General features: G+C 36.3%; 2 protein-coding genes and 1 pseudogene across 5 annotated transcripts; 1 reads left to right on the top strand and 2 right to left on the bottom strand.

The window, feature by feature from the left end:
• Positions 1–495: 495 nt before the first annotated feature.
• LOC123229135 lies at positions 496–7,342 on the bottom strand. Of its 3 annotated transcripts, XM_044654747.1 has the most exons (13): positions 7,060–7,342; positions 6,921–6,960; positions 6,774–6,828; positions 6,570–6,655; positions 5,978–6,242; positions 5,125–5,569; positions 4,842–5,012; positions 4,552–4,721; positions 3,995–4,226; positions 2,598–2,733; positions 2,127–2,221; positions 1,890–2,015; positions 496–1,461 (listed from the first exon to the last, which is right to left on the bottom strand). In XM_044654747.1, the coding sequence occupies exons 1-13, from the start codon at positions 7,140–7,142 to the stop codon at positions 1,386–1,388; spliced, it is 1,980 nt and encodes a 659-aa protein (XP_044510682.1). In that variant the 5' UTR covers positions 7,143–7,342; the 3' UTR covers positions 496–1,385. The 3 variants fall into 3 exon arrangements, 2 of the variants coding, with proteins under 2 accessions (XP_044510682.1, XP_044510681.1); XM_044654746.1 differs by having other exon boundaries at positions 5,125–6,242; XR_006504809.1 differs by having other exon boundaries at positions 1,439–1,462; positions 1,892–2,221; positions 5,125–6,242.
• A 5-nt stretch (positions 7,343–7,347) lies between these two features.
• LOC123229136 lies at positions 7,348–11,698 on the top strand (annotated as a pseudogene).
• An 823-nt stretch (positions 11,699–12,521) lies between these two features.
• Positions 12,522–16,337, bottom strand: LOC123230042 (ABSCISIC ACID-INSENSITIVE 5-like protein 5). Of its 2 annotated transcripts, XM_044656142.1 has the most exons (5): positions 16,184–16,337; positions 14,731–15,852; positions 13,721–13,792; positions 13,580–13,609; positions 12,522–12,957 (listed from the first exon to the last, which is right to left on the bottom strand). In XM_044656142.1, exons 2-5 carry the CDS (start codon positions 15,838–15,840, stop codon positions 12,883–12,885), a joined length of 1,287 nt encoding a protein of 428 aa, XP_044512077.1. In that variant the 5' UTR covers positions 15,841–15,852; positions 16,184–16,337; the 3' UTR covers positions 12,522–12,882. The 2 variants fall into 2 exon arrangements, 1 of the variants encoding a protein (XP_044512077.1); XR_006505004.1 differs by lacking the exons at positions 12,522–12,957; positions 13,580–13,609 and adding an exon at positions 14,021–14,131 and having other exon boundaries at positions 13,762–13,792.
• Between the last annotated feature and the right edge of the window lie 1,114 nt (positions 16,338–17,451).

Raw genomic sequence — 17,451 nt, 5'->3', positions numbered from 1 at the left:
CACCGAAATGTCAGGAGTTGAATTTAATAGGGAAATCGGTGGTCAAAGGGAAGTATTGTTTTCCATTAGTAACATAACAATGAGACTGTGTCCCCATAAAATGAGGCGTGGTTGGTGGGTGCTCACCATTCCAATTGACTAATGTAATCTGTTACACCTGAGCCGCTATACATGGATTTCGATAATTCTTTAGTCTCTGCACTGCATGTGACCATATGACATCAAACTACTTGTTTTCTTCTTAAAGCTAGGTAAATAAATCCAATAAAATCTTGTAAAAATTAATATGTATCACAGTTGCGCAAAATTTATGGCTCCAGGATCTCATTTCTTTAAAGAAAATCGGCACGAAAGTCCTCGAGAAGGGAGCAGATGTGATACGGTATGTAGCCCAGCTGGAAAGCCTGGCTTCATGCCGGTCAAAACGGGTAATGCCAATAATAAATAATTGAAACAGGACCTTCATTATGCATTTTCTAACACAATTTTGATATATTGGCGAAATCAAAGTTCAAATAGTTGAATTAGAAACATGAAAAATGTACTTTGTCCCAACTTTCATCATGCGTCACCCACTCCAGTTGCACTCTTGATTATTAACTGATTTACAAGAATAAACATGCTCACTTTACACGCCGCAAGCTCATTATTTGGCACACCGCATCCCTGGCCTAAGAGCCCTTCTCCCAACCAACTTCACTAGGCCTTCCTCCAGCCGACACCATTTTTAAGTGTATTTAAGATTTATAAATTATTTCTTCCCGTATAATTTGTAATGAAATGAACCACTTAAGACTCTGTTCCCAAGATGAGCAACACACAGATGAACTTAAAAGCTGTTAGTTAAAGTGGTTGGACGACCACAACTTGTAGTTTTAGTAGCTCTGCAAACACATTTCAGTCCAACTAATTGGTACTGATTTCAGCCTACAGAATCAGAAACCCATTTAGGAGACTTTGCTATTCTTCAAACGGATTTCTTTCAGCAACTAATTTTAACACATGTACATGTAAGGAAGGAATTGTTATAAAACCGAAAAAAGGTTGTGGGATAGAACACCATTAACAAAGAGTGAACATTTCCCCATGACTTAGGCAGATGAAACCAAAAGTAAGATAACAATAAAACTATGTGCCCCCACATGTGAATGAATAATTTTGAATTAAAGATAAAGTAATACACAATCACAAATAACACATTAGTTATATACTCAATTGAATAATCAAAATTTACACACAAAACTCATAAGATAAATATTGAATAGATTTCTAAAACTGTACATGAAAGCTTTAACACACAAATTGTAGAAGTATTGCGTCAAATCACAACATGCTGACCTCAGTTCCGCAATGCTCCTTTCTTGATTACCCCACCTGAGCCGAGCTCATTTATTCTCATCTAAGTGCCGTATGAAGTAAGCAGTTATTGCCTTCAGCTTGCCATTCAGATAGTTCTTCTCACCTAACAAGAACGTCGGCTCATAGTAATAAGAAAATCAATATTTGATTTTACAAACTGAAATTGATGTCTTTTCTTTTACTTTTGAGAATAAGCTCTTAAAAGAAGTCAAACAACAAAAATTGAGAATCCAGGATTTATATTTTTAAGTATATGTCACAGTAGAGGCCAGGGCTCCCAATATGTTAAATGGGCTATGCCTAGTCTCCACCTTATTTGGAGGTGCATCAATTGGTGATTCTACATAAATGGACATTTATATGCACACCCAAGCCCTTTGATGCACCTTAATGCTCATTACTTGATAGTACACCATTAGTTACACTTCTAGCTGAATAAAAAAAGTGGACAGGGCATTACATTCCTACCAGAAATACCTACCAGTATACATCAGAAACGCATGATGAACATGAAATATCTTTAAAGAGTTACCTCTAATGACCATGAAGGAACAGTTGATAAAGCCAACTCAGCCAATTGATTGAGATCAACATTTCTTGGAAGAAACATAACAATTGTTGAAGCAATTTCCTTTGCGCGGTTGAAGAGAAAATATCTGCATAGTTACATATCAAAGCATATGGCATTCAACCTTGTAGAGGGTGCTGAAGACTATAACAACTAAAAAATTTGTTTTCACTGCCAATATTTGCAAAAAAAGAAATACCCATCCTTTGGCTTAAGCATTGTCTGGATGTCATAAGTTTTCACTTTAGCATAGTCAGGACCTCCCCAAGGAGGTGACAGAAAGACAGTGTCTGCCTGCAGCACATCACATTATACATAAGTTAGGACATTAGATACAACAAGTAACAGTAAATCATTAACAATTATTTTATTCAAAGTCAGCTAGTAGATTTGTTGGGGTGCAATAAAACCCCATATTGACAGAGTATCCCTCCCTTTTTTGAGAAATATACAATAAATGCAGATGCATACAAAGTTTTAAGAATTGGAATGAGAGTTAAAAGCGAGCAGCCACCGTCCATAGCAACAGAAGAATATCTCACACACACTGCTTAAAGTTAAAACTCACAGGAAACTGAAGTATTTGTGGCATTGAAATATGAAAACCATGGACAACAATAGAAACATACCCCATCGGTAAAAATCTACAGTTAGAAGAAAGCTTTAATACCTTCAATGTTGGTGCCAAAAGGAAAAAGTCCCCCACTATGAAATCTATTTGGTTGACAACTCCATAGATGTTTGCATTGTGATATGCATAATCAATTTTCATCGGATCAATATCAACAGCAATAACATGTTTGCTCCTGAAAGTAGTAAACAATGTAAACACAAAGCATAGTTATTTGAGGATAGAATGAAAGTTTTACATCCACAGTAAAACATACTTGATATTAAAAGGAAAGAAAGATATATAGCTTTGTTCATATCTATCATATGTACGAAAACAGAGTCTTACAAGCGAACTAAATGATTTCATCTCTTGACCAAGTGATTAAAATGTTAATGGACTATTTGATAAGTTAAAGGTCATGCAGTTGAACTATAAGACACTAAAATCAGAATACTCTTAGTGAAGCAAGGAAATTAACTGAGGTAGATTTATATTGACACACACTTAGATGCCAAATTATTTCACATAGCTAGTGGTTCACAATAAAACTAAAGTTACAAACATTATCAATCATCCAAAGTTAAAGATCACACACATGAAAGGCTACAATTAAACTTAGGCCAAAGGACTATTTCCCACCCAAAGTATGCTTTTTTTCCAAATTCTCCCCCGTTAACTATGAAAATCTCATTTACCCACTCATGGGCTGTTAAAATTAACTAAGTCCGTTAGTTACATCATTCCCCCCACCCCCCAACCCTAAAAACTAACAATTTTCCCCCAACCCAAGTTTTCAAAAACTGCATTTTCTCTTTAGGGTTTCCAAACTTTCAGATCCAATTTTTTCGACGACGACCGTTGATCTCCAAACACCTGCTCTCCCTCTCCGATAGCTCCTCCTTCAAGTCGTACATCTTTCAAACGACTCATCGTTGACAAAGACGACATCTTCGTCTCTAAACAAAGACGATGACGAAGACGAAGACGCATCATCTTTGTCGACGACGACGCCGAGGAGGGGGAAACACCAAGGAGGAAGAGACGTCACTTGGAGATCGTCGGTCATTGCCAGAAAATTCAATCCAAAATTTGGAAACCCTAGGGGAGAAAATGTTGTTTTTGAAAACTTGGACTAGGGAAAGTTGTTAATTTTTAAGGTTTAAAAAGGAAAATAAAATAAAATTTAAGTTTATTTTTAATATTACAGATAAAATGACGATTTTATTCTTGAAACCGTTTTTTTTAACAGCCCATAGGTGGGTAAATGGGATTTTCGAAGTTTGGGTGGAAATAGTCCCTTGGCCTTAAACTTACATTTGTAATAGTTATTGGTTGAACAACATTGAAATCACATTATCTAAAAATGCAACTGTCTAACAAGTGAAGCATACGACCATCAAATACAATTTTGAATTTAAGAAGAGAACAAATTACAGAGTGGAAACAATACATACCTCATAGCAAATTGGATGGTATTCCCACCAACTCCAGTAAAACAGTCAACTACAATTCCATAACCACAACGGACTGCATGATGCTTAGCTATGGCTTCTGATGTGACAGAAAACCAGCCTTCCTCATCCATTTTTATACCATCATCAAATTTGGAAAACAGTAGGTACCTTTGACACCAGTATTTGCCAATATTAGCAGGTAGCTGTTCACTCATCCCTTCAAGTTGAACCTCTGAATAACAGAATCAATTAATTCAGGGTAACCAATTTTTGAAAGTAATTTTACGGAATTATGAGAATATTTAAATAGCAAAAAGCAGTACAAAAAGAAGAATATAGGCTAATGGCTATCCAACTATTGGGCCAACAAATGCAGACACAATTTGAAAAAGAATTGCTCTCAGCACTCTCTTGAAGGTGGATAGCAAAAATCTAGTCATGTCCTCATTTTAGGTTTTCAATTTGAGAGGAACTGTTTTCAAACTTTTTCACCCACAGTACAATGATACAACTAAAACTGAATAAAATATTTAGAGAGTGAAATCTGAGTCATGAACCTCCAATTTTTTGGGACAATTTCCTACTTGCACGCCTTCTTCTAGCTTTCTTTTTCTGTTTGGTTCTGCCAGAGTCAAGTTGGAAATCCAATCTATCTTTTGCATCAAACACAGATTCTAGACACATATCGTCTTGCTCTTCCACCGCTTCGATGAGTTGACTGGTAAAGCTGCACAAAAACTAGGCATCATAAGTAAAAATAATGATATAATAATAAAAAGTCTTTCACATCTAGAAGTCAACAGAGAAGCTGTAAAGACTCAACCAAAGTCATGTTTCCATGTTCTACCTGGTATCATTTGATACCTGAAAGGCCATTTCATATTTGCATTCCTTGTTGGTATCAAGTTCATCTAAGAGCTCAATTCCCTCAATTTCACCAGAATTGTCTATGGATGGCAGCTGCAACTCACTGTTGTTCAACTCATCAAAAGCCAGTTGCTCGACACTGGTTTCCTGGCTGTGCAAACAAAATTGATGGTCAGGAAAAAAAAAATGTGTGATAAAGGCCAAATACAAATAAATGAGAAAAACAAAACAAAAAAGTGTGTATTTAATTGAACCCAGATTACCTGTTGCCACGCTCCTCGTTATTAGATGCAAAGCTTAAGAAATCACTGTGACTTCTACCTATCCCAGTAATTCCATCCACATGGTCCAAACTTCTGCTACAGGAAGGCAAACAAATGCCAGACACAGAGTGGTAAACAGCACATACACTTTCTTGTGGAACCTTGTCAAGTGGCTGATCTACTAATCCACCATCATTTAAAGATTCATCAAATGATTCAGCATCATTCCCCAAAACACATAAATCTGATGATTCAGAGAAGACATAAGAAATCGAAGGGGCAACAACTGTTTTGGTCATTTCAGCAGTCATTTCATTGGACTTATCACAAGTGTCAACAAAGAGTAGATGTTCCATTCTTGGGGGAGCGTCCCAAGTAGAAGCATGTGTTTTGATGTTGTAGAAGTAGTTTCTACGGTAGAAAGAGTCCCAATACACCTTCCAATCTGCAAAATCACCATTACTACTACAAATGTCAATTTCCTCCTGGTTGACCACTTCTAACCTTGAAGAATGTACAACTAATTCCGGTGCCTGTGTCTGCTCAATAAAGTTATTGATGCAAAATTTATGGCCTTCTTTACCACAAATAGCCACTGAAGATACTTCTAAACAGTCATACTCCATGAGATGTCCACAAAGTTCTTTACAAGAGTTTTCATTTCTTGCATCTGTCAAACTACTCTCTGGTACATGTTTAGCTTCCACAGGAGCTGAACTCACCACAATTTTCATGCCATCCTTTGACATAAGATCACCATGTATTCTGATATCATAGTTCTCATAATTATTCAATACAACATTAGATATTCCATCACAGACTTGTTTCTTGACAACAGAACGAGAAATTCTACCTGAACTTGTTGATGAATCTTCTCTGATGGGGCATTGAGATTCACTGCCATCCACTGCAACATCATAATGAGATGATTCACTTTGGCCCAGCATTGACATGCAACATAAAGATTTCCCTTTGGTATCATGAAAATTAGTAGGAAATATCATCTCCTGCTCACTCACTTTGGAATACTCTAGCATTTCTTCCATCGTTTCTTTATGGCTCTGAGAATGTTTCATATGTGAACCCTTCCTTTTGCCACTGGTCATTCCATTCCTCCTCTGTGATAATTTCAATATCAGCAACAGAACAAAGACTAGAATGATTATAAGAACAATAAAAAGACATCCAATCTCAAGACAGAGGGAGGAATCTTTTTGCTTCTAGATTAGTTCTCTTGCTGCAGACATCTAGTGATACATCAGTTGTGCAATTTAATAGTTATCAACAACAAATTCTATTTCTCCTCTTATAGACAGACATGTGCAATCCATTGCAGAATTTCAACCCCCATGTTCAACAATAGTATCGCTTGCAGCAGTTTTCTCTCTTCTTCTCCTTCTTTATTTATTTTTTGGAAAGAAAAAAAATTAGTAAAATAAAGTTACCTCCTTGTTAGTTTGGAAGGAAAAGGGAAGACCCAGTTCGTTCATCTGTGCAGCCAATTCTACATCCTCTGCTAAAGAGTTAAATTCTGAACATGCACAACAAAATAAAACCAAAGCCACTCTTTTGTTAACATTCCTAAAGTTAAAAAGATAACCACAAATCAATCAAAAAATAAAAAAGTTTGAAACAAGTGAAACACTTGCCACTATCCGTAGAAACTATGGTGGAGCAGGCAACATTAACATCTTGCTGCAATTTCTGTTTATCAGAAAAAAAAAAAAAACATAGCCACAAGTCAATCAAAAAGTTAAAAAGTTTGAAAATAGGAAGTTCAAAGCAGAAATACTCACATAGCCTTCAGTTTCTGACGTCTCCCCCCAACCATCATCCCTATGGAATTAATAGAACACACAAAATCGGTTAAACAAGAAGCATAATATATTAAATTATAACTTCTCACATAACCAACAATTAATTAGATTGACTCACCATAAGTATACTTCAGTGAGCTTAAAGAGAGAACCGAGAGCCTTAATAGCAGGACCTTCGCCTTCAAGTCCTAGTCTCTTCATTCGATGAAGAGAGAATGTTTGCCAGATTCAGTAATCAAGAATCAACGATACTCTCGCATTGCATTTGTACTTGAATCTTTTTGCTTTTATTTTAGCCTAGTTTTGTAGCACCGCCAAATGCCAAACGACATCGTTTACTGGTTATTAGGTTTAAAGTAAAACGACAGCGCTTTCTGTGGCGTTGCGCGCTTCTTCTAGTAACAGGCAGAAAGGCAAGACAGGCTGGCAGACAGTGGGACAGGGAAGAAGTAATTGAGAGTGGGGAAGATGGAGGATGGCGAAATAGAGGAGGAAGGGATGGTGATAGACGGTAACGGAGGAGATGCACAGTTAACATCCTCACCCCGCAAGTTAGAAAAATCGGCTTACGAAATGCTGAGAGAGAGCAAATCCTCGATTGAAGAAATCGTTGCCGAGATGCTTGCCATTAAAAATGAGAACAAACCAAAAGCACAACTGAGGGAACTCATAACTCAAATGTTTATCCATTTCGTGACTCTTCGTCAGGTTACATCTAACTCTCTCTTTCATTCTTAGGGTTTCGCGTTCAATTATTTTTGAAATAATTATTATAACTTTAGTTAGGGTTTCTTTTAGGCAAATCGTACTATATTGGTAGAAGAAGACCGAATGAAAGTGGAGACAGAACGCGCGAAGGCGCCGGTGGATTTCAGGACTCTACGGCTGCATAATTTAATGTATGAGAAGAGTCACTATCTTAAAGCAATTAAGTCTTGTAAGGATTTTAAGTCAAAATATCCTGATATTGAACTCGTGCCTGAGGAAGAGTTTTATCGTGATGCCCCGGAGAAGATTAAAAACTCCAAACTGTCTAGTGACATCTCACACGATCTTATGCTGAAGAGACTCAATTACGAGTTGCATCAGGTAACTTTAAAGTGAAGAAAATTAGTTCTTGATGTTTGCAGGATTATGATAGTAGTACTAATAAGTATCATATTAACTGTATTAGCGGAAGGAATTGTGCAAACTTCATGAGAAATTAGAGCAGCATAAGAAAAGTTTGCTTGAGACTATTGCAAACAGGAAGAAATTCTTGTCGAGCCTGCCTTCACATCTCAAGTCCCTTAAGAAAGCATCCTTACCAGTGCAAAACCAATTAGGAGTTTTACATACGAAGAAAATAAAGCAGCACCAATCAGCTGAATTGCTTCCACCGCCTCTCTATGTGATGTACTCTCAGTTTATGGCACAGAAGGAAGCATTTGCTGAAAATATTGATTTAGAGATAGTAGGAAATTTGAAAGATGCTCAAACATTTGCTCGCCAGCAAGCTGTTAAGGACACTGGTAATGAGTGTTAATTTTTACTTTTCAGCTGTTTGAATAAATTGAATGATGTTTTCAAGTGTTTTGTTGCTGCTTAATACCGAATGTAAATGAATATGATTATGCTAGTTTCAGTGGTGCTGCTAAGCTTAACAATTAATTTACATTCATATAATTTGATTTACCCATATCTCAATTCAAAAAAATTTCTAGTTGCTACTTGTTTGAAGCCTGAAGGAAGCCCAAAATGTCAATGGCTGATCTAATTAAGTCCTTTGACTTTCTTTGGTTTCTGGATTGTTTTACATCTGTGACATGTTTTGAAATCTACTTGTGTGATTCTGTTCTTAACAGAAAAGTTCAACAGTGTTACATGGATTGATCCAGGCATTTCTTCCAATGTTGAAAACTCCAAGTTAGAGGATGATGCTCTTGATGATGATGATGATGGACAGAGAAGGAGAAAGCGACCAAGGAGAGTTCCAAGTAAAGAGAATGTTGACCAGGCTGGAGTATATCATGTTCACCCACTCAAAATCATCCTTCATGTAAATGATGATGAGATTTCCAAACCCAAGTCTGCAAAACTCATTACTCTGAAGTTTGAATACTTATTGAAATTAAATCTTGTATGTGTTGGCATAGAAGGGTCACATGAAGGACCTGAGAAAGACATCTTGTGCAATCTGTTTCCTGATGACACTGGCCTTGAGCTCCCTCACCAGGTATGGATGTTCTATTTACATGCCTTGTAGGTATTGTTCGTCTATCCATGAGCTAAATTTTCATCTTGTATCATTTTTTTTCATTGTTGCAATTTCCCATACCATATTTTGATTGTTATCCTAATAATGATGCAGTCAGCCAAACTCTTTGTCGGTGACACTCTAGTGTTTGATGAAAGAACTTCACGTCCATATAAATGGGCCCAGCATTTGGCTGGCATTGATATCTTACCTGAGGTCTCTCCATTGCTTGCTAGCCGTGAAACTCCAAGTAGTGAGACTACTAAAAGTGATGCTTTTATCTCTGGCCTGGCACTGTATCGTCAGCAGAATAGAGTACAGACGGTTGTGCAAAGAATTCGCTCTCGAAAAAAGGCGCAGCTGGCTCTTGTGTGAGTCACTGTTCTGTATAATTGGAGTTTGTATGATGAAGACTAGAAATCAATAGGAGCCAAATACTGTCATCTGATCAAATCTGAATGTTAGCTTGAAAGTTTATTCTCCTGGCTAGGACTGTTTTTGGATCCTTAATAATATGAAGAATCTAATGCTTAGACTTTTTCCTTCTTTTCCATATAGCTCTGTATGTTTACAATTTGTGTGTTTGTGGTTACATTGGAGAACCAACTTCAATATTATGTTGTTATGTTCTTAGTATCTTGTTATCCTTGTGGTAGAGTAATCTTTACCTTGAAAATTCGGGTTTCTTTTATTGGTTTACAGGGAACAGCTTGATTCACTTATGAAGCTTAAATGGCCTACTTTGAATTTGGAAAGTGCACCATGGGCTTTGCATACCCACTGTGCATTTTGCATGGTTGGTCAACTGTAGAGACTGTTTCCAATTTGGCTTCATCTTTGCCTACCATTGATACAGAGCAAATACAAGTACATATAGATGTTAATTTGGATGAAAGACCTACTGCTTCAAAAGAAGAGCCAGAAACTGCTAGGGAAGATGGAGAGCTGCCATCTTTAGTTCCAGTTGCATCTGCTGAAAATGATGTCAGACTTACACCATCTAGAGGATCTGGTTTAATCCACTCCAGGCATATGACTTAAATATCAAAAAGCATCATTTCTCCTATTAGTAAGGCAAGAGCACAGAGTTTCAAAAAACATGATGATGATTCAGATTTGTTGCTTGATACCAATAGTGACAGGGAAGACCTTGCCCAGATCGATGCAGATGCAGAAAATGCTGCTTCTAGTCACAGCTATGAGGTGACCAAAAAGTCATGGGTGGATTGTGGGGTCAAGGAATTTTGTCTTATTTTAACCAAAAAAAGGTGTTTGTAAATTGGGGTTTTCTTCTTGTATTTCATTCATTCGTTGAGTTTTGAACTTAAAATCAAGTTTTTCTATGCGGCAGATAAAGATCAGTATGGAGTATCCTCTAAGACCTCCCCTTTTTGCTGAGTCTTGACACAATTCTTGGAGAAGATCAACATGACAATGGTGGTTATGAGTGGTTTAATGAACTTCGTGCCATGGAAGGCAAGGTAAGTCATTAATGTCTTAGGAAATGCTACAAGCAGTGAATTAGACAGAGAGTAGCTTTCAGTAAAGGCACTTCTATCCAATGGTTTATATCAAGGTCTTTTATGCTTTCTTGCATTAAAAGTTGGTATTCACTGACTTCATAGCATTACCAATAAAGTTATATATCTTGATGGTCCCTTTGCGACAGTACTATCATGATATATTTTGTGTTTGCACCATCATAGTTTTTGCATCTATCTTTTTTATCAACCAATTGAAAGTTGCTATAATGTCACATTTTCCTTTTGCATCAAATAGGTTAATCTTCATACCGTAAAGATGTTACCACCGGATCAAGAAAACCATATCTTAGCTCATCAAGTTTGTTGTCTTGCTTTGTTGTTTGACTATTGCTTGGATGATGCATCTCCATCTAAGAAGAGTAAGAGTACTGTTGTTGATGTTGGTTTGTGTAAACCTGTCAATGGTAGGCTTCTTGCCAGATCTTTTAGATTAAGGGATAGGAGGAAAATGATATCCTGGAAGGACATGGAATGCACTCCTGTTTATCCATGCTAGCTTTACCTCTAGAACAGACAACATTGTGTAAATTATCTGTCTGCCATGGCTGGGATAAGAAAATGGTACTTATTAAACAGAAAATTTGAGCTTCTTCACCCTATTTTAAGTGGATAAACACATTAATGCCTATCACTTCATATGATTCTTGAGGGGTTTGTTCCAGTATCAAGCCTGAATATGTGGAATTGCAGAGTGAATCATCTGAATGGTGTTCAGCCATAAAGCGTAGGGGTGCTGTGTATCATCATTACCATGATGAAATAATGTCAATTATCGTGGTAAGAAAGCTATACTTATGTATTATTCTTAACGATGATGATCTTGGCGGCTCTTAATTTGCTGTGGCCTTAAGTGTTTTTGGATAACTGTTGTGGCCTGTAATATTTTCATTTCACCTAGCTATGCCCTGTCACATTCCACTTATTTATATGGTTTGAAATTGCAAGTCAATGGAGCAATTTCTTTTTATTGGCCTAAAGTAATGCCGTATCCTCAAATGTAAGTAGGGTTGGATTCGAGCCGAGAGCTCGAGCTCAGCTCGATTCATATATGACCGATTCGAGTTCGAGCTCGGCTAAGACCGACTTGTTTCGGGTTCGAGTTCAACTCGACTCAATTTGGTTCATTTTTCGTTATCAAAACAATATTGTTTTTAATATATATTGATCCAAACGACGTCGTTTTGTATAAAAAATTTTAATAAAAAATCTATCAAGTCAGCTCTAACTCGATCAAGCTCGGTCAAACTCGATTCATTTCGGGCTCGACCGAATCGAGCTCGAGCTAGAACTGAAGCTAGCTCGGCTCAAGTTCAGCCCTAAATGTAAGTTATGAAGGCATAGTTATCAATATTCAACAATATATTATACGTCATAGTTATTAATCTCTAACAATAATGGATACGTATCTTTCGATATAATATAAATAAGAAATAATGTATCATAAAATATATCAAATTAATACAATATAATAATCACATCATACAATACAATATGTATTATATAATTATTGACATAGATATATATATTTTTAAATAAAAACTAATAATATAGTAAAAGTATATACAAAAATTATTAAATTTTTTAAGATATGTGATTTTTTTTTACTGATCATGTGTTAATTAAATTATTTTATTATTTTATTTTTAAAATGCTCAACCATACGATATATGATATTCAATATACAATACAAAATACTAAATTTTTAATAAACGACATAATACATAATTCGTTTATTATGTCTAGCACAATTGAAAGGCCGTATAAATTTAGTTAGTTCTTCATGAGTAAGGCTACTAATACTGTGTTAAACGCATTTGTAGACTCGTAATATGTCTAAACTTTAAACAGCTCCTGTTTCTGTTTCAAGACAGATAGAAATGGCGTAATACAATAAACTACTGCTGACAAAAATATTATAGGAAGCCCAATATACTATATCGGACGGTAATTAACTAACAAGCTGCAGATATTATGCTCTCCTTCCCCTAACTAATCATGATATTAAGACAGGAGCAGATACATATATATATAATATTGGAACACTAATCTACACCACACTAAAATTTTCTTTTCTTTGATCTACAGCCGAATACATCTTTACCTCGTATATGTACAGCTACCACCATACATAATTTCAACCACCGTAATCCCGCCCCTCACTTTACCATGGAGCAGTCTGTGTCCTTCTCAAGCACCGTTTCTTTGCTCCCTGTTGTGCGTTCATCGTCTCCAGCACCTGTCATCCCATCAAAAATACATTTTGAATTTCAACAAAGACTTCTTGATAAAGAGAGGCAGAGACCATCTTTTTATGTTTTGTGTGAAAAAAAAAATACCTTTAAAATTTGTCCCAAAACTAAACCTATGATAACAAACGAATTGCACCAAACAAATAAATGGTTAAGATTGATTGAGGTAACTACAAATCCTATATTAAAAGGCAACGGATGAAAGTTCTTTGATAGCAAAACTTCCTCCTAGCCTGTATAACGTACCTACATTTGATGGAACCACAGAGTGAAAAACAAGTAAAAAGAAATGTGTGTTTTCTAGCCTACACCATAATTTGTGTGTTTTCTCCTTGCCAAAAGAAAACACACCCGCATACACCAAAACATAAACTCAAATTATTCAGGTGCCATGAATGGTAGATGACTCAGAAATGTGTCCTAAACAATTGCTATACATTCGATTAAAAACATAGGCAAAGATGGTTCTTAGAAGAGTTCTTTTTTTTTTTTTTTTTTTTGTTTTGAGTCAAACAAATCAAAACACAAAATTATGTATATATCCGAGAGGATTAGACTGATCTATTTTGAACAACCACCGAAAACCTCCAAACAGGTGAAGTCATTTACCTTATTTTTCTGAATTTCCATGATTTCTGCCTGCAGCAATCAAAATATGTTGAGTGAGAATTAGAACATTAATATCAGTTAACAACAGCCATTACTTATTGTGTGTGTGCGCTTGCACATATGTAAAATAACATAATATACTTGTTTCTTCCGCAGTTTTTGGTTTTCCTCTTTTAACTTTGCAACTTCTGCTTCTAATTCCATAGTGTATGCCTGGCACAATTCCAACAGAGACGATAAGAAAAGCATATATAACTTACTCTGAACATCATAACAGAACAAAAAATTTTCACACGGTAGAACTATTTCCATGCCCACTTAATTATGTTCTATTCAGTATAGCATTAAGGTCAAAGGTATTGATGGTAAGAATCCTTCTATCAGTGTTGACATCATACAACTACTATCGAATTTTATGTTCCTTAAACAACTTTTCATTACCTTTTAAAAAACTTGGATCCTCATAACTTCCCAAGACCTTGACTTCTCATAATCTTTCATCTCTTGTCATGTCAGGTCACTATCACACTACCATTCTGCCGCATAATCTTTCTTGAAGTTTGGGATGCAGAATTAACATAAATGATAAAAGCAATTGGTTAATGGCTACCAAAATTGATTAATCGACAATTTAGAGTTTTAGGTATCACTTTTTTATCTGTGGTTCGTTCCTTGTTAAGAATATCCGACGATAGATTGTTTCACTTCATAGATAGTGAGAGCTGGAAAGAAACTCAAATAACACATGTTTTGTCTAGATATTTTAGTGCTGAAATTGAATCTCTAAACACAAGGAAAATCTTCTTATTCAAGTTAGTAATCTAAGGTGATAGTATTATCAAAATTTAATTTCACCTGACTAGCTATTATTTTTAGTAGCAACTCAATGCATACTATAGGAAGGATTTCTCAGTATTAACGTAACCAGGAGGATTTTAAGCATGGAGAAAATCTTCAGATTGTTAAAGTAACAGCAAAATGCAGTTCTTTCACGTATTAAATATCTTGAGAAATTTAGTTACACATGCTGCTTAGACTACACAACACCCAGATAAGCAGGCTAATGATACCAGCATAAAAACAACAGGTGCAATCACTTAATCAATAAAGTCGGAAGCAATGGATGACAAATTTAGCAAACAAATATTCACCTGCTTGCGAGCCCGAGACCTTGCAGCTGACTCTCTATTTTTTATCATTCTCTTCTGCCTCCTCTCAACAACTTTCTCCACATTCCCATTGAATTTCCTCCCCCGTAAACCTCCATTAAACATATAAGGAACAGGAGAAACTGAAGATGTATCCCCATTACTCTTCCCAATTCCATCTGAAAACTGATTTGCAGGTGACCCTGTTGCAACAACTGGCCCAGCTCCCAAGCCAACCATTCCCATCCCTGCACCCTGAAGAGCACCACCCTGAACCAAAGAGCTGGTCATCGTCTGATCACCTACGCCCATAATTCCACTCTTAATTCCTGGGCTACCTTGTAAAGGCATCGGAAATGCCACTGCAGGCTGCCTGGGAAATATTTGAGGGTGTTGCGGTTGTTGTTGCTGCTGCTGTTGAGCAAGTGGGTGCTGATTCAATCTAGCACTGTTGACATTCAACGGCAAATTTGAAGACTGAATGGTTATTTGATTACCGTTATCCAAATTTTGATTCCCCATCAAATTTACACCCTTGACCATCTGCTGAAACCCAAATCCAGCATTATTACTTGACTGTTGTAAGTCACCAAAAAATCCAGCATTATTGTTAACCTTTCCAACGCCAGCACCCAACTGCACGTCTTCCCTAACAACCCCAGCTCTGACCAAAAATTCTTCCAGTGTCATCTCTCCCAGAGTCTGTTGCCTCTGTGGCATATTACTAGGTCCTTGACCGCCGCCACTTCCATCCTTCACAACAAACTCTTTAGAAATATTTTTCCATACCTCATCAACAGTCTTTTGACTTAAAGTTCTGGGCAACGTTAACGATCCTTGCCTTTGCAAACCATTAATACCATCTTGGTTGCCACTAGAGGAGGCTACCATGCTTTGTGTCTCTTCTACAGTCCATATATTCTTTAACAACTCATCCATGTTCATTGATCCGAAATCTTTACCTAAACTACCACCCATAGTGCTTTGAAACTCATCAAATGTTAATGAATAGATTGAGGGTTGACGCGTTAAAGAAAAATTCCCAGCTAGTGGCTTACTGGCATCGTTTGGAGGTTCATTACCTAAGCTCTTGAAGTTGATGTTACTCCCCATGTTGGTAAATATCTAAATCAAACAGTGTCAGAAGCTGATTTAAGCTAAGAATCTGATGCTTCAACCAAACTGAATCTAATAAACTACACACTTTCCAAAAAAAAAAAACCATGAAATTGAGCTTTGAATCAGCCAAAAATTAAAATTCTAACTCCAGCAACATTTAATCCAAAATCAAAAGCAGAAAACAAACAAAAAGTTAAAACATTTACAAACCACCATAAATTGAAGTTGAGGAAAAAGCAAGAACATCAAAAGCTGACTCTTTTATGGAAAATGGGAAAGCAGAAATCAAGAACAGATAAGCATATAACATACTATAGCTAGAGAGATTGTATATTACCTTTTTTATGTTATTGCTATTTGTGTTACACTTCCTAGATTGCTTCCTTCTTCTTCGCGTGCTAGGGCTTGCTGGATGCGCCAAGTGTCTAATGTCTCTTCTTTTTTCTTATTATTTCTTTTCTCTTGTTTTTTGGCATGGAGCTTCGATTTCTATCCATTTAATAATACTCAGTGCCTCAGTGGGTCACTTTGCTTTGAGTCGTGGACCAATCAGGATGAGAGGTTAGGCTCTGCGATGTGACGCCCAGCCATTCTACCTTTGCTACATGGTTGAATCGTAACCATCCACTTTGCGTAAACGGAACGGTTGGATCTGTTCTCTTGGACTGTAGTGGTGGTTGGTTGGGTGAGACAAATCATAAAAACACGCGAGGGCGTGGCAGGGGTACTTTCGTCAAAGAGAGAATCTTCAACATCCAAAGGTGTCCAGTTGGCAAGAAAAATGAGCACTGGGTCGAAAATGCCCCTATCTTGTTTACAAATTTAGAATTTATAAAAGGTGAGTGGTACAGTAAGATGTTTATTTCTTTGTTTTTTCTGAAACCGACTAGATCAAGTGAGATGCTCAGTTTTATCACCTTTTCGAAGTAAAAATAAAATAAATCAAGAGTGTTTTTTTTTTTTTTTTGTTGAGATACGATTAGATATTCCACTAAATTCCATATTCAAAATTGAAGATAAAAACCCTAATTCAATTCCCCTATTTGTATAATTAAAGCTGGATCTTGAAATATTATAATCATATGACTGCCCTGTTAGAATTGAAGGCGGAGTTGCGTTCAATTGTAAAATGAATGTGTCTGTCGTGGATGTCAGTTTCTCCATTTTGTTGGTTTTTTGAAGAAGAGAATCAGAATTCATTAAGAATGGATGGGTCTGCTTTAGAAAAGTGGACATAGAGTAGAACATGTCTCACCTAATTTCCACCGATGAAGCGCCAGAGGATAAGGATCCTCCGATTTTTTGTCAAACCTTCACACATCATCACAATGTCCTTCACGTATAATGCCATGTACCTTTTCATAGTTACACTTGTCGGATTTTCGGCTACACTTCATTTGATTTATTAAAAAGGTTATTTTAAGCATTTAGGTAAGATTTTGTTATTAAAAATGAAATATTACGAGAGAAATAATTTTTTTTTATTTTTAATTATAATAACAAAATTTAATAAATGAGTTGGTATTTAAATTTTAAAAAATTAATGAATGAAAGTTGGGGATGCATTAGTCTTTTGGCTATACTTAAAATTTCAAACACAGGAAT

This window comes from Mangifera indica, chromosome 11, assembly GCF_011075055.1.
Source record: "Mangifera indica cultivar Alphonso chromosome 11, CATAS_Mindica_2.1, whole genome shotgun sequence".
In the NCBI taxonomy this organism is placed as follows: Eukaryota; Viridiplantae; Streptophyta; class Magnoliopsida; order Sapindales; family Anacardiaceae; genus Mangifera; species Mangifera indica.
This window is presented reverse-complemented; position numbering and strand designations above follow the sequence as displayed.

Coding starts and splice junctions, on each gene's coding strand:
- LOC123229135 (XM_044654746.1), bottom strand. CDS start 7,142: ATGAAGAGACTAGGACTTGAAGGCGAAGGTCCTGCTATTAAGGCTCTC. Junction 2,222..2,597: donor TTTTGGCACCAACATTGAAG/GTATTAAAGCTT, acceptor GATGTGCTGCAG/GCAGACACTGTCTTTCTGTC. Junction 1,462..1,889: donor CCTTCATGGTCATTAGAGGT/AACTCTTTAAAG, acceptor GTTCTTGTTAGG/TGAGAAGAACTATCTGAATG.
- LOC123230042 (XM_044656142.1), bottom strand. CDS start 15,840: ATGGGGAGTAACATCAACTTCAAGAGCTTAGGTAATGAACCTCCAAAC. Junction 13,793..14,730: donor GGTCTCGGGCTCGCAAGCAG/GTGAATATTTGT, acceptor GAATTGTGCCAG/GCATACACTATGGAATTAGA. Junction 13,610..13,720: donor AAAAACTGCGGAAGAAACAA/GTATATTATGTT, acceptor TGATTGCTGCAG/GCAGAAATCATGGAAATTCA.